The sequence below is a fragment of the Stegostoma tigrinum genome, chromosome 15 (genome assembly GCF_030684315.1).
Source record: "Stegostoma tigrinum isolate sSteTig4 chromosome 15, sSteTig4.hap1, whole genome shotgun sequence".
Taxonomy (NCBI): domain Eukaryota; kingdom Metazoa; phylum Chordata; class Chondrichthyes; order Orectolobiformes; family Stegostomatidae; genus Stegostoma; species Stegostoma tigrinum.
Genome location: NC_081368.1, coordinates 15,025,322 through 15,042,330, shown reverse-complemented (window position 1 = coordinate 15,042,330; position 17,009 = coordinate 15,025,322). Strand labels below are relative to the sequence as shown.

Genomic DNA, 17,009 nt, shown 5'->3' with positions numbered 1-17,009 from the left:
GGTTCTGATCCATTGTCATGACAGCTGTGATCCAGTTGAATGGCAGAGTAACACAGACTGGCCAAATGCCCTTATTACGCTTCTCCCTGCGCTCCTTACAAGTATTAAGCCTCGGGTTGATGTTGGAAATTTCGTGGAGCATTGAGGCAATTTAATACCGTTCAGACTGGTGTTTCTTGAAAATTATAAATTTTACATTTATAACTCTGGAAATTTATATTTGATTATGAAAATACTAAAAGCTTTCGATATATTTTAAACATGTCCTTCTGAAGTACACTGGCCATTTGTGAAACTGGAAATTGCAGTGAAATGTATTGATTCCCTTGAGCCTGCTCTATCATTCAATTTGATCATTGCAGATTCTGTACATAGGCTCTGTTTCCTTGCTTTGACCCATATATCTTGATAGCCTTACATTGTTGGGCAACACAAATCACCTATCAAATTTATATGAGATGGTGGTCTCAAAATTACAGGGACCTCATCACCCCTGGAATGTACAACTTAGTAACGTACTCTCACAACTGAAAGCCAAAATCTACACTGTCTCAGACAATATCTGTGAAATCTCCAAAAACATAGAGACTTTAAGATAGAATAAAAATCCCAGGCAGTTCACAGGGCTAAAGATTTTCCCTTACTTCCGTAAACTTGCAATAGTGGTAGTGTTACCAGACCAGTAATCCAGAAACCCAAACCAACGCACTGGGGGATACTGGATTGAAACCCACATTGGTCACTGGTGGAATCTAAATTAATCAGGATCTGGAAATGAGTTTCAGTAATACTGACCGTGGGCTATAATTATCAATAAAAATAATCTTCTAATGTCTTCTAGGAAACAGTCCTGGCCTTGGTGTGATTTTGGATCCAAGCTACCTTCTGAAATGGCTGCATAAAATCTACTCAGTTTATGGGTAATAAATGTTGGGCAGTTCTCATGTTATTCCTATTCCCTGAAAGCCTGTGCAGTCAATGTAGGGAATAGATTGATGCAGTTGGTAACAGGCACTGACACAATGAGATTATTAGAGTTTATTTCTTTAAAGGTTTTATCCTCCAGTAACATTCTCACCTCTTCTGTGTCAAACGACTGCATAGGTTGCAAAAATCCTGATGATGCACAATGGCACGGCAGGTATTTTTGCACTTCATCTCTCTGCCTTCTCCCCAAATGTCCTTCTTTATTCTCTATTACTATGGATTGCTTTCCATTGTCTGACAAAATATCTGGTATTTTGTCAGTGTCTAGTGGTTGAGAGCCTCAGCATTAAGATGAAGGAACTATCCTTGGATACTCCAGAGTCCATTATTACGTGGCTCCCTGTGCTACATGTTAGTCCAGGGCCATATAGATGCAAGCAAAAATAAGCCATGAATTCTGAAGAAGAGTCATATTGGACTTATAACATTAACTCTGTTTCTCTCTCCAGCAATCCCACCAGACATGTTGAGTTCCTCCAGCACTTGCTATTTTTAGTTCAGATTTCCAGCATCTGCACTATTTTGCTCTGATTTAACTGGTTGAGATTATGCTACCGGGGATAGCAAGTAGCCCATGGTTAGGGAAATCAAAGATTCACCCTGAGATCAGTAGTGTAAGGTGAGAGAAGGCCACAGCGGGTCTTGAAATCCAGGACACGGAATTTTCTGTAAATCCAGTAGAATTGATGCTTGAATAATTATGCCTCTAGCTTACGCACAAGAATGTGGCCACTCTGGGAGATACTTGAAGACTTCCTAGCACAAATCAATGTTATGTCACAAAAAGAGGGTAATTGTAGGGATAACTTCTAAATGGCACACTTTGAAATGAATATTCCATGTAACTGACAACACAGAATTGCTTTGGGGAGAATGTAAAATTCCAATCATTTTGATCCATTCAAGCAATATTTCATCTGAGGTAACACTACCACAAAATGTTAATTTTTTAAAATGACAAAGTAACAATTTTTCCACCTTCTGCATCAATATTTGCAAACAGGCACTGGGCCAGTATATGTTGGATGCAAGCTTGCAGAAAGGCATTGACACATTGAATTCTGCTTGCAGTAGTTACAGGCAGTAATAATTCATACTGAATCTTAATATCACAATGAAATAAATGACAGAAATACGCAGAGATGGAAGTATCATGTGACCCTAATTTACCATACTTGTCATTTTTTTCTACTATGGCCTGTGGCTAGATTTGTGGAAGTTACAATATACAAAGAATATTATGATGGTCTTGAAATGATTAAATATTATGTTTGCCACCTAGATTGACTTATATTTTATTAAATACCTAATTACTTGAAAAAATAAACTTCTGAAACATTTTCCGAGCATTTTATTTGCTTTAGCTTTCTTTGTCTTGAAGGAGACTGACCTTTGACCTGTTACCCTGGCAACCAGATGAGTTATGTGTTAACAGCACTTAGTGGAGCAAGAAAACAAATTCCTCCAAAAGTACCTTTTATACATTTTATTTCACTTTAACAAATTTGAAATATCTAAAATAAATAAAGTATTTCACACAGAAAATCCAAACATCTGAAAAGCCAAATGTTCACTTATGACTAAAGGTTGTGGTCACAAACTTGGCTGTGTATTCGTTGGGCAGTGACAGCTTGGAATTAGATAGAGCCTTTAACTAAGGAAAGGATTTTTGACAATCACAGGCGTGTATTTCGTGAATGACTAATCCACTGACAAGTCATAACATTGAGACTGCTTGAGACCTGCCCTGTCCGCTATCCCATCTCCAGTACATTCGGGACGCAAGAATGGGTTGTTCTAAGAAGGCCTGATGAAGTGGGAGGTATGGTGTGGTGATAATGTTTCCAGATTAGCAATAGTATGGTTATGAGTTCAAATGCCAACACAGTGGAATTTAAATTTTAAAATCTGGAATTAAAAGCTAACCCCAGGCATGGTGATCATTGCAAAAAACCCATTGAGTTCAGTAACCACGTTCTGGATATGTAATCTGATATCTCTTGCCTTGTCTCGACACATTGCAATGTTGTTGTCTCTAGCCTTCTGAAATGGCCTCAAAACCTTTCAGTTCAAGGGTATTAAGATGTTGTTCTTACCAGTAATGTCCACATCCCATGAAAGAATAAAGAAAAGTAGGTTGGGAGCAGGATTGTAGGTTGGAGTTTAGAGGCAGGTGGTAAGAAGCATAAACACCAGCTAGGACCAGTTGGGCCAAATGGCCTGTTTCTCAACTGCAATTTCAACACAACTAGAAGTAACTTTTGGTGAGCTGATTCTGAAAACCTTTCACTTGTCTCTGACACGAAGAGCTTGTTAAAATTTGGCAACATTTTATAGTTGTACAACAGAGCAATAAATGCTGTGCCTTTGATAAGCCCTTTGCTTCTCAGACTTTGCTGGGTGATAGACTCACTCTTAATTCAGTTAATGAGTCTGTTTTCCATACTGCTGAACTCAAACTTCAAATGAAATATGAGAACTGATAACAAGTATGAACAAGATGCAGCATTTCTTGAAATATTTTTCCTATAGTAATTAAATCCATAGCTTGTTGTTTTTTCTCTCTCTTCCCTTTGCCTTCACGGATCAAATCTAAACTCTAAGGTATTGTGGTAAGATTCCACTGGCTCCATTTATTCTGTACCTCCAACCATACACAATGGGGTAGTGGGTGAATGGATAAGATCCAATGCCCCAGCAGCCTGCAGCACTCTGAAGTAGCACCTTGAATATAAAAAACAAATCAGTTTCAGTCATTACCCCATATTAGCTCAATGAATCCTGTCCCAGTGCCATTAGATATAAACAGTTATCAAATTAGAACATTTTTATGATAAATGAGAATGGTTCAGATCATCAAAATATATTTGCGGAAGAGCTTTTTTTTTGTCCTGTTCTGTCTGGACTGATTTTGACACCCTATCCTGTGTTTTTGGTTTTTGAGAAGACAGTCATGTAGCAGGATGTTACGAGGATCTGGTGTCTTGGCTTTGTGTGGGTTTTCTTCAGCAAAACATCCTGGAGAGGTTCTGGGGTGTTTGGACCCTTCCCACCTTGTGGAACAGGAGCTGGAAGCTTGGACCAAATAATGCAAGTGGGGAAGAGGATTTACCCTCCGATCACTTCCTCCCTTGGCTTAACAGCAACAAAACTATCAATGTTTATCACTCTTGTGCCTTGAACATAATGAAATGTCCCAAGACTCTTCACAGGAGTGTTATAAAACAAAACGTGGCACAGAGTTATATTAGGAAATTTTAGACGAGGTGACCAAATGTTTGCTGATACAGCAAGGTTTTTAAGAACATAGAACATAGAACAGTCAGCACAATGCATGCCCTTCAGCCCACCATGTTGTGCGAACCTATTATCCTACTAAGATCAATCTACCCTGCATACCCTACATTTTACTATCCTCCAAGTGCCAATCCAACAGTCGCTTAAAAGTATCTGACTCGCTTAAAAGTCTGTAAACTACCTGAATTTTAAGAATTGCCTTATTTGGTGGAGGAAAGTGAATTAGAGAGGTGAAGAAGTATAGGGAGGAAATTTAACAACTCATGGCCCAGCTGAAGACACAGTCAATAACGTGGAGTGATTGTAATTGGGAGCTCAGAACGGGTCAGAATCAGAGGAGCTCAGGTAGCCCTGAGGGTTGTGCGTTTGCAGGAGGTTAGAGAAATGGAGAAGGATTTGAAAACAAGGATGATCATTTTAAAACCAAGGTGTTGCTGCACAACAAGTCAAACACATCTGAGCACAGGGCAGTAGGACTAAGTAACAAAGTGCTCAATCGGATATATACCTGACCAGGAGTATAAACCGAGCCTAACCCAGAGATTGGCAATTTCTTCCTCCAGTGGATACATCAGAGTTAGGGTAGTTAAGGGTCTGAACTTGTCCTTATTTTGATATTGCATGAGTATACAAACACGCATACACACAGAGACACACGCATGCATGCATGTGCGCGCGCGCGCGCGCGCACACACACACACACACACACACACACACACACACACACACACACACACACACGCAGAATCATGGATGCACAGATTCACATGCCTGCACACTGAGGGACACACAAACAGATACACAAAACCTATATACATGCAAGCATTTACTCGCACATGGACACACTCATACGCATACTCATACATCGATGCAAACACACCTACACACATACGTGCACACTTATAAATATACGTACACACACATGAACACACATTCATGCAAACATACCTATGCACACAAATGCACACACTCACATACAAATACATCTACACATACATGCTCATGTGCACATGTGTTCTGATGCACTCACATGCAATCATATCCTTGTAAGCATGTGCACCCATGCACTCACGTAGACGCCACTTTTCAGCAAATGCAAAGCAACAGCTATCATTTAAACTGATTTCCACATCCCTCCTCTCTAACTGTAGGCACTGATGTTGTGTCATAACACAAAGTGAGCATTTGCCCCACTGTGTCACATATTGGCTCTCTAGAGCAATGCAGTCAGTCACATTGCCCTGCTCTATCCAAATAGGCTTTCAAATATTTTCCTTCCAAGTTCATTGGTGCTGCATTTCCCTTACCCTCACAGACAGAGTAGGTCATTACTATGCCCTGCATTAATAAAAAAAAAACTCCTCACATCTCTCCTCAACATCACTTGAGCAAAACCTTAAATCTTGATTCCTGCATCATCATCATCTTTTCCAGTCTCCCTTATTTAAACTTGTCATAACCTGTGAACCTCTGTCAAATAAAATTCAGCATTCAGGATGGGTCGCACTCAAAATATTTGACATCTGTATAACTCAGCATCCCACAACAGGGCAGAACCTCCCCCTCCCCAGACCCCTCCACCAGCAACCACTTCTCTTCCAATTACATTTCCAGGAAAAGAAAAGTTGGCACCTCTGCTGATTATTATGACCCCATCACACCACTGACATTGCCAAAGAAATTGTGTCACAGAAGATAACCCAGTGGAAACTGAAATAATCTGTGAATGCTGTAAATCAGAAGCACAAACAGAAGTTGCTGCAAAAGTTCAGTGGGTCTGGCAGCATCTGTGAAGAGAAATCAGAGTTAGCGTTTTGGGTTGAGTGACCCTTCCTCAGAACACAGTGGATCTATTTTGGCGTCTTCACAACAGACCAGTTTACGGTCGCCCCCATCACTCCCTTGACATCCTGCTTCCACAGGTACGGGCTGCCATCTCATTGACTGATCAATTCGAAGATGTGACTGATGAATGACCAGAAGGGTGCCAGACAGATCTTCCTCAGGAGCATTGGAAAAGGCAACCTCCACACATATGGGAGGGAGCTCCTGAAAATGACACCTCCATTCTCCCTTTCCTCAAAAAGGATGTGATCAATACCTGGCCCTGCATAGCAACTGCGAGCCAGAGCTAGTGAAGTGAACAGCACAAAGGCTGCATTTAAAGATAAGATCTATTTTGTCAGCACAGGCCCAGTCCCAATGTGTGATCCTTAAGCAGAGCATAAGTTGAAAATGAAAAACACAAAAAAGTGAGTTGGGATACGGGAGAAAAAATAAAATCAGACAAACAGACGCGAGAAGAGGAAAACACTCATCTCAGGAGTGGAAGCTGTGAGCCTCAGATAGCATTAGCATTTCCTATTGATTTTGTAATGTAGTGGAGCACTCTGTTTCTCTTCCTTGGGTTAAGGTAAATGTCATTTCTTACTGTAGTCCAAATGTTTAATTTCTTAAATTAAAATGGAACATGCTTGAAAGGAATCAGGAAAACCAATACCTGAACAGGGGGAGGATAGATTAGAGTTTTGTCACAGTCTTTACACCAGAACCTTGGTTAATATTTTATTTGTTCTTCAGCCAACCAGCACAGTTGAAATTTCTTTCTTACCTCACATCTCACTTCTCCTTTTGGAGCCATGTTTGATGACAGAATATGGAAGACGATCAGAGATTACGATGAGTTTTGGAAAGTGTTTCCTTGCATTTTAAAAAATGCTCTAAAATTGACACAATGGCCAGAAATTTCAAATGCCATTCATAAACATTATGGATATCGTCCTGATACTCATGGGTATAACTTCATTATAGATAAAAGAACCCTTGTCCTGATGTCTTAGGTTAAATGGGAAGTGTTTTGATGGTGGTGGGGGTGGGGTTGGTGGAGGGGGGCTGGTGGTGGTGGATAAAGCGAACTGCAGATGCTGGAGAATCCGAGATAACAAAGTGTGGAGCTGGATGAACACAGCAGGCCAAGCAGCATCTTGGCCCGAAACGTCAGCTTTTGTGCTCCTAAGATGCTGCATGGCCTGCTGTGTTCATCCAGCTCCACACTTTGTTATCTCAGTGTTTTGAGGGGATTATTTTAATTGCAATACATCACATAAATGATATATATGCAGATCCAGCATCCTATGTGGTTGTAAACCAAACACCTAGAGATCTGCTGGTAGTTTCTATCCTCCCAAAAGCCTGCTGTAAATGTAAGGTCAAACAAACCTTTATTTCCTGCAACTTAGTACAAAGGCCATTTTGTCTTATTATTTTTGCTTCCTGACCTGCATTGGTTCTTTATGTCATATCGATGATATCATCGGTGCTGCTTCCCCCTCTCATCGGGAGAAAAATGAATCAGTTTCGCTTCCCATTTCCACCCTTCAACTGGTCCATCTCCGATTCCTCCCTTCCCTCCTCAACATCCCTGTTTCCACTCCTGGCGATAAATGGCTAGCAATATCCATTTCAGCAACTCCCACAGTTATGTTGACTATATATCCTCATACCCTGCTTCCTATAAGGCCTCCATCCTATTCTCTTGGTTACTCCCTCTCCGTTTCATCTGTCCCGATGATGCTGCTTTCTGTAGGGGGACCTGAGAAATGCCCCCTTTATTCCTCACCCGAGGATTCCCCACCACAATGGATGACAGTGCCCTCCACCCTGACCCATCTCACACACTTCAGCCCTCACCCCTTCTCTTCCCTTCCACAACAATTACCATCCCACTCTGCATTCAAAGGATCACTACCTGCTATTTCTGCCACCTCCAGCAGGATACCATCACCAGATACATATTCCCCTCTTCTTCCTTGTCAGCCTTCCACAGGGATATATGGGTGACTCTGGTCCATTCCTCTTCCATTCCCAACGCCTCCGTACAGCCCTATGGTACCTTTGCATGTAATCGCAGAAAGTATAGCAGCTTCTTCGTTCCTCAATGTCCAAGGCCCCAGACATAGCTTACAGGTGAAGCTGTCATTTACTCAACCTCGCCTACTGTATTTGCTGTTCACAATGTGGCCTCGTCTACATTGGAGAGATGAAATGCAGACTGAGTGACCACTTTGCAGAACACCTAAGCTCTGTCCGCCAAATTGACCCCAAGCTTGCAATTGTCTGCTACTTTGACACACCAGCATGTTCCTACACCAACATTTCTGTCACAGATCTACTGCAGTTTTCCAGCAGTTTTCCTCAGCACAAGCTCAAAGAACATCTCGTTTTCCACTTGGAGACCCTGCAGCCTTAAGGACTCAACGTTGAGTTTAATAATGTTTGAGCCTGATTCCATTCTTCCATGTTTTTAACCCAGCCCACACCCTGTCCTGTCATGACATGGGTTACTTTTAGCACAGTCACCCATTCATACCTACTCCTAGGCCTGTTCCTACACATTGCATTGGTTGCACTCTCTGCAGCTCACCCATTCTCTCCTACTCTTAGCTGTTATTATCACTTAGTCATCTTTTCTTCTGTTCTGGCCTGCCATCCATAATCTCTTTGCTTACCTACTCCTTTTACATTTCTCTCTCTCTCTCTCTCGCTCTCTCTCTCTCTCTTTTCCCCTGCCCCCTCCTCTCTCTCCATCTCCATCTCCATCTATCCACTCACTACTCCTTCTTCTCCAGTGCCACTCCCTACTTTAACATCGGCATAATTAACTAGCTGCTAACAGTTCAAAACATTAACGCTGCTTTCTTCCCACAGATACTGCCAGATTTGCTGAGTTTCTCCAGCAATTTTTGCCCTCATTTCAGATTTCCAGTAATCACAGTTGGCCATCTGACTAAGCACTGCCTTGTGTAGCTTAGTATCATATTTTGTTTTGTAATGTTGTCTGTGAAGTGGCCTTGGAGTATTTTATTACATTAAGGCAGAATGTTAACACAGTTTTGTTGTTACTGTGGTTGCTGTAGGGCTCATTGGATTTGTTGAAAATATTGTCATATTCCCAGGAATCTGATAGCATATTGACAATACACCCTGAGGTTTCTCTACATCAATTTCTGAAGGGTAGACCTTCAACTACCTAAAGCAAAGCAGTACTAAGCCTCGCATAGATAATAAACTAAGGAGATACTTAGCATCATTGAGATATACAGCATTGAAACAAGCCCTTTGGTCCAACCCATCCATGCTGACCAGATATCCTCAATAAATCTAGTCCCTGTTGCCAGCATTGATCCATTTCTCTCTAAACCCTTCCTATTATTATACCCATCCAGATACCTTTTAAATGTTGTAATTGTACTCACCTCCACCACTTCCTCTGGCAGCTCATGCCATACACGCACCACCCTCTCTTGTGAAAAAGTTGCCCCTTAAGTACGTTTTAAATCTTCTCTCTCTCACCTTAAGTCTATGCCACTAATTTTGGAACTCCCCTATCCTGGAGAAAAGATGTTGACTATTCACCGTATCCATACCCCTCGTGATTTTGTAAACCTCTGTAAGGTCACCCCTCAGCCTCCAGTGCTCCATACTTGGCCCTAGGACAATCAAAGTGCTTTACAGTCAATCGAATATTTTCCAGGTGGAGTCACTGTCGTAGTCTAAGGATGCAGCATCCAGTTTGCCTATTGAAATAGTTACAATTTTTTTTACATGCAACAAGCTCTCACGAGTGGCAATGTGATAATTGCTCGACTTGTTCAGAGATAGGATGTTCTTAGGCATAGGAGATCTGAATATGAGACTGTCTACTAAGGGAAACGAAACTCACTGTGACGAAAGCTATACCATCATGGTCAGCAGCTCTGCTGTCAATCATCAGCTCCAGTGTATTAATGGGGGAGCAGATTAGGCTTTGCATTACACCGACATTCTATGAGATCAAGGCCTTGGAAAAAGGCAAAAAAAAAACATTGCCAGAAAAGCCAGCAGAAAGATCGAGGCCAAATGGCAGAATTGCAGATGACAGCGCACAAAAGTAAAACAGCAAGTCCGTTCAGAGAAGAGCAGTGCTCACACTGGAAGAAGCTGAATCACTTTGCATGAACATGTTTCGCTAGAAAGAAGCAAAGCAAGCCTACAAAAAAATTGGCTGCTGGAGAGATGTCAACCAATGATTCTGACAAATCATTTTACACGATTGAATTGTTGGCATTGTCAGGTCTAAAGATGATAAATGGCTTGTGCGTGTTAGAGTGATGACTGCAAAAGGAAGAGTATTGAGTGAATGTGAAATGTCACATTTTATGCAGACCTGTGCAAAGTGCTCAAAGTCCAAAACTGAAGCCCTTAAAAGTAAGGTTGTGGTTATGTGATGGAAAAATCCTCATTCCACAAGGATAAATGAAGCTGAGAGCCCAATGTCATGAGAAGAATGAGGACCTAGAATTCCAGATGGTGGACATTCAGCAAAATTCATCCATCTTAGCTGAGGTAAGTCTAAATTTTAAACTGGTAACCGTACAATTGCCAGAAAAGACTTGCAACATTTCACAGGCTACTAAACCATCATAATCTTCGAGTATCTGTTCAGCAGTCGAAAGAGGGTTTTACATGTCTTCAATATCTTCCTCATGAGTATCATTTTGAAGTAGACGAGGAAGTGAGACCAACTCAGTAACAGCCGAGGAAATATCCAGCTGTCCTCAGGTCAAACCCAAAAGCAAAATAGAAGAGTTACAAAAAAAAAGGAACCATCAAGAAAGTGACAACTCTTACTGACTGAATTCACAGAAAAGTGGTAGTCAGACACTTAGAAAACTCAGTGTCCCAGTCTCAACAAAGCTTTGAAGAGAATCTCACTATCCCATGCCAACCACTAAAGAAATGTTGCCACAACTTGCTAAGCAAAGGCCTTTCCTACCCTCAATGTGAAGGGTAGGTATTTGCAATTGAAGCTGGATGAAAGTTTCTGGGATTTCATTCAGGAGACATAGATGCACATGGAGTCTGGCATTTCCAATATGCCAAAAACATAGCCATGCAAGCAACATGGGATAGCCAGTGATCTTCGCAGACTTGAAGCTATTGTAGATGATCTGTTGGGTGTGGAGACACAATAGAATTTGCCATTCCAGATCATGATCAGAATCTACTGCAACTGCTAGAGAGAACTGGCCTAATTAACCTGAAACTGAACAAGAAAATGATGCAAGTGAAAATGCCTGAAGTCAAGTACTCAGGTTACACACTGACACCAAACTAATTCTGACAGGGTGAGAGCTGAAGCAGAGATCGACGAACCAACAACTGTGAGAGTAAAGCATCAATTTGTTGCATTTATGACCTATCTAGCAAAGTTCTGACCTAACTTTTCATCCTATGATGAACATTTTGATAAGCTCATTACTAAGCATGTGCATGAGTAGTGGATCACAGAACAGCAGAGGCTTTTAGTAAAGACAAGCAGCAACATCTCAATATACTCTGGAAGTCATCAATTCAGCAGTGAATCTGAAGTACAAGCATTTCCCTCTGAACGGGCAGTCACCACAAGAACAACACATCAGGAATGGAACATCACCATGGGAATGAGCAGGTGCCAGACAGCAGACAACAATTCACACACATGTCGCTAATAGACCTGAACGCTTTAGAAATAACAAATGAAATGTATGTGCAGAAACTGACGAAAGTAAGACTGACTCAAATTTATGTGCAGTTTCTTCATGAATGATAATTTTTCTTTGACAATCATTGTTGGGTAATTTGTAACTGCAAATGGTGGAGTACACCAACTTTTTTTAATGCGAAGTGGGATATTTGGAAAAATCCATTTGTATGTAATGTGGTACGTTGCTTGCTGTAGTGATATGACCTCTAACCCTGTGGTAAATGTTTTCTCTTTACTTTGTGACAGCCATTAAACACATAACATGAAACAAACCAGCTTCCAATGCACCCCATGATAAACTGTTTCACTGTGAAGAGAGGTCACTGAGCTGAGAGTTGCTGGTGCTAACAGACATGTACTCCAGTATCAGTCATCACCTTGAAAAAAATAGAAGAGTAACAGTAGGAAAATAAAGTTACAGGAGCAGCTACAGAAACCAGCATGTGAAATTTGTTTTGACTCCTGGTGCTATTCTTTTTGAAGATATTTACCTTTCTGTGCAATCAGTAACATGGTAACCTTTGCACTCTGCCCTGGGTTCCTGCCAATCACCTAGCTGAGAGGTGGAGGTGAAGAATAGAGGTCACCCAGAAAAAATACACAAGCTGCATGACTATCAATCTCTGCTTCAGAAAAATGAAATACTTTTATAAAGAATAACTTCAGCTAAAAAATTTTACTGATTATAATCTTTGGTCACCACTGTATAATTAAGAGCATTCTCATTTTTTTTGTTATTTAACCTGCTCTGTCCCTGCGCTCTGCAAAAGCCTCTCTCGAAGCCAACATATGGTTCACAGGTACCAGCGAGTTACACTGCCTCCCTAATGTCATTGTTCACCAGTCGGTCTATGTGGTAAGTACTGGCATGCGGGGAAGGAAGGCGAGTCAAATACTAAAGCTAGGCCCCATTGCTGTGGACATACATAGACTTTCTGGTGGCTATACTATAGGAACAATATGATTACACTAAAGAGGTTGCAGAGGAGATTCACCAGGATAACACAGTGTGGAGCTGGAGGAACACAGCAGGCCAGGCAGCACCGGTCCCAACCTGAAAAGTCAACTTTCCTGCTTCTCCGATGCTGCCTAGCCTGTTGTGTTCCTCCAGCTCAACACTATTATCTCAGACTCCAGCATCGGCAGTCCTTACTAACTCTGAGATTCACCAGGATGTTACCCGGGCTGGAGTGATTTGGCTATCAAGAGAGACCACACAGGCTGGTATTGTTTTGCATTGAGCAGAGAAGGCTGAGGTGCGAGATGATGGTGGTGTATAAAATAGAGGGACATAGACAGAACAGATAGAGAAAAACTTTGCTGGATTGTAGTCGGGTCAATAACTAGTTTTATGGCAAGGAGAAGGAGGTTTGAATGGGATTTGAACAAAGTTTTTTTTCACCCAGAGGCTGGAACTCATTGCCTGAAAAGGGTGGTAGAGGCATGAACCCTCAGGAAACTCAAGAAGTGAGTGGGGAAAGATTTAAAAGGGACTCAAAAGGTGAAACATTCTCATGCAGAGGTTGGTGCGAGTATGGAATGAGCTGCCAAAGGAAGTGGTGGGGGCTGGTACAATTACAACATTTAAAAGCACCTGGATGGGCATATGTATGAGAAGGGTTTAGCAGGATATGCTCAAATGGGACCAGATTGATTTTGGAGATATCTGGTTGACATGGACCTGTTGGATCAAAGGTTCTGTTTCTGTGCTGTATACCCCGTGACTCTATGACCCTAAGTACATAAATGAGCACTTCAAGTGCGGTATCTTACCAAGAATACAGGCTAGAAAAGGGATTTGATTAGATTGTTATTTGATGACCAGCAAGAGCACAATGAACAAAAGTGTGGTCCTGTATGCTGCAAAATCTCTCTGATCTTTTATGCTGAACAGCTGATTATTCTCTTCCCTAACTGAGTCAGAAAGCTCTTGGTCATATCCCACTCACTGTCAAAGCAAGGAGAATGTTTGCCACAGATTTCAGCCCATGGCAACAACATTCATATGGAGTCCTTCAGCATTTCTGAAGAAGGGTCTAGGCCCGAAATGTCAGCCTTCCTGCTCCTCGGACGCTGCTTGGCCTGCCGTTTTAATCCAGCTCCACACCTTGTTATCTCTGGCTTAGAAGTTGGCTCAGTGAGCCAACCAACCACACCACCACAACAAGTAGGAACTCAACTGTTGCCCTACAAGATCTCCTTAGGCCCCACAGCAGGAATTTTAGCACATAATTAGGACTAGCATGGACAGAGTGCTGGACCCTGGGCGGGGGGGATCCCATCGTTCAGGTAAGATATTAAACCGAGATCTGTCTCGCCTCTGTCACGGTTTTGTTCTGATGAAGGCTGGGAAAATTCTAAAATGAAAGTAGAGTATGTTAGCAAAAATACAGCAGGTCTGGCAGCATCTAATGAGAGAGGGTTAAACAGATTAAATATTTTGAGTCTGATATGACTCTTCTTCAGAATGTTCCAATGAAGAGCCATATTGGACTTGAAATATTAACTCTCTCTCTCTCTCTTTCTACAGATCTTGTCAGAACTTCCAGCACTTTCTGATTATATTTCTGATTCTCAGAACCACAGATTTTTGCTTCTGTTGTAGCAGCAGTGTCCTGGAAAATATTTATCCTTCAACCAGCAGTGTTATATCAGACCATCATGAGTTTCAAGTTATTCTTTATGGGATCTTGCTATGTTCACGTTGGCTGATGCGACCAAAGCAAGTACCTGCATTTCAAAAGTACCTCATTAGTTGTAAAGTGCTTTGAGACATCCTGAGGTCTTGATAAGTAATACACAGTGCTTTCTTTCTTTTAACGCCCTTCCCATCAACTGTGTTGAAACTAATAATTGGGATCTTAGAAAAGATGTCAAACTGTCTGGGCTCAACTGTGCATACACAGGGATCAAACTTTGGAGGCTCAGTTTCACATTGAGATGAGCAATTATTAACAGAGCTCGCTGGACTGACCAGCACTGCAGCTTTAACAGGAAGTATAGGTTCCTTCCAAATTAGTCATCCAATTATATGGATTGTCCAAATTTATTTGTGTTGACTAAATAGTTGCTATTTCCATTATATGGGTTCCCCAGCCTCATTGCCACCCTCCTGCACTCAGGTAACCTGTTAGCCTTTTGCCTGGATAGCAATCATATGATTGACAAGAGACAAAAAAACTGCAGGTAGGCAAACAGGAACAAAAACAAAGTTGCTGGAAAAGCCCAGTTCTGTGGAAGGGTCCACAGTTCTTTTGGTTTTTAGACAAACAGTAGGCTGGAAGAACACAGCAGGCCAGGCAGCATCTGGAGGAAAGGAGCAGGAAATGTTTCAACATTACCCTTCTTCAGGGCTGGATGTGGGGGTAGGAGGAGCAGCAGATAAAGGTGGGGGGGGGGTGCAGTTAGTGGAATGGTGGTGATAGGTGGACATTGGTAGTAGGTACGACCTGGTTGTCGATGGGAGGGATGAATCCAGCTGGTGGCTGGAAGGCAGGGTCAGAGGGTGGAATGGAAGGGAGGAGGAGGTGGGGCAGGTAGGGAACCTGAGCATGGGTGGGAAGGTTGTTTGAAATTGGAGAACTCAAATATTGTGTCCTCTGGGCTTTTGGGTCCTTAGACGGAAGATAAGGTGTTTTTCTTCAAACTTGCATTCTAAGTCACTGTGACACTGGACGAGGTCCAGGACGGACATGTCAGAGAGGGAATGGGGTGAGGAGTTGAAATGGGCAGTGGCAGGAGGTTAGGTTGGTCATTATGGGCCAGGCAAGGATGCTCAATGAAACCATTACCTAGTCTACATTTGGCCTCAGACTTAGACGAGACCACATTGGGAGCACCGGATGCAATAGACAAGGTTGGAGGAAATGCAGGTAAAGCTCTGTCTCACTTGGAAGGGCAGTTTATGGCCCTGGATAAAAGTGAGGGAGGTTGTGTGTGGACATGTGTTGCATCTTTTACAGACACAGGGTAAAGTACCAGGCGGGTCAGAGTGGTTGGTGGGCAGTGTGGCACGAATTAGGAAGTTGCGAAGGGAATGGTCCTTACAGAAGGCAGAGAGGGGTGGGGAGTAGAAGATGTTCTGGGTGATGGAGTCTAATTGGAGTTGGCAGAAGTGTTTGAGGATGATACATTGTATGCAGAGGCTGGTGGCGTGAAAAGTGAGGACAAGGGGAACCCTATCTTTATTATGTTTGGGTGGAGGGGTGATGTTGGTTAAGAGCTGTGTGAATTTTGCTTTGATTGACACAGCCTCAGGGTATTATGTTTGAAATTTACTTTTCTGCTCCCCCCCGACATCGCCCCAACCCAGTTTTCATTCATTCTCTCTTCTTCCTTCAGTCTCCTTAATCAGAAAACATGAGTGTTCATGTGACCCATGCACTGGCCTGTACCAATATGTATGTTATAATATGCTTTTTCAATGGCAGGTGGGTTTAGAATGTCATTGCTACAGAAGAAATAGGAGCAGGATAAGGCCATTCAGCCCCCTGAATGCTCCACCATTAAAAATGTTCATGGCTAATCTAATTGTGGCCCTAACTGCACGTTCCCGTCTTCCCCCACAGGACTCCCTTGCTGAAAAGAAGATCAAAAACCTTAAATAGCACCCCTCATGGTAGAGCCTTAGTATGTTATCTACACTGATGCATAGTGTACAAAGGGTCACTTTAATGTACCAAAGGCACCATATGAAGGCAAGTTAATGTTGCAGTTCGTGAACTTCTGTGTTACTTTACCTCAGAATACTGTCTCCCTACAAATGTTTTCTGCGTGTTTGCAATCCTGAAATCACTTTGCTAAAGGCAATTAAGTCCACACACATGGCTCTGGATCATTGTTCAAATCTGAATTTTTATTGACGGTGAAGCCTTCATCGTTACAGTTGTATTTGTTTTTTGTAAATACTCGCTACCTTTGTAGATTGTGCCTAATTGATGTCCCATTGATGCCTAATCGTAATTCTTTAGGCAACAAAATACATTTGGAGTTGCTCTAGACTATTGCGCTGTCCAGACACATGATGTAAATGCCAAAGCAATGATGTCAGAAGCCTTTCTTTAACTTGCAGTCGACTTACTCAGTATAGAAGTGACAAAAGTCAAAAGTGCATGTTAGCTGATAATAACCGAGCAGGAAATAACTTTTGAAAGTTCCAGTT

The 17,009-nt window shown here is 42.0% G+C and overlaps 1 protein-coding gene across 4 annotated transcripts in view; it reads left to right on the top strand.

Moving 5' to 3' along the window:
• The window catches only part of LOC125458849 (mastermind-like protein 2), a 558,191-nt gene that overhangs the window by 366,799 nt on the left and 174,383 nt on the right, over nucleotides 1–17,009 (top strand). Inside the window, exon 1 of one of the 4 annotated variants that reach the window (XM_048544601.2) lies at nucleotides 2,783–2,809. The exons of the other annotated variants lie outside the window; for them this stretch is intronic. Coding sequence (XP_048400558.1) covers nucleotides 2,798–2,809 — 12 coding nt within the window. The 5' untranslated portion in view covers nucleotides 2,783–2,797. Of the gene's footprint in view, nucleotides 1–2,782; nucleotides 2,810–17,009 lie in introns of those variants that run through there. 4 annotated transcript variants of the gene reach the window in all.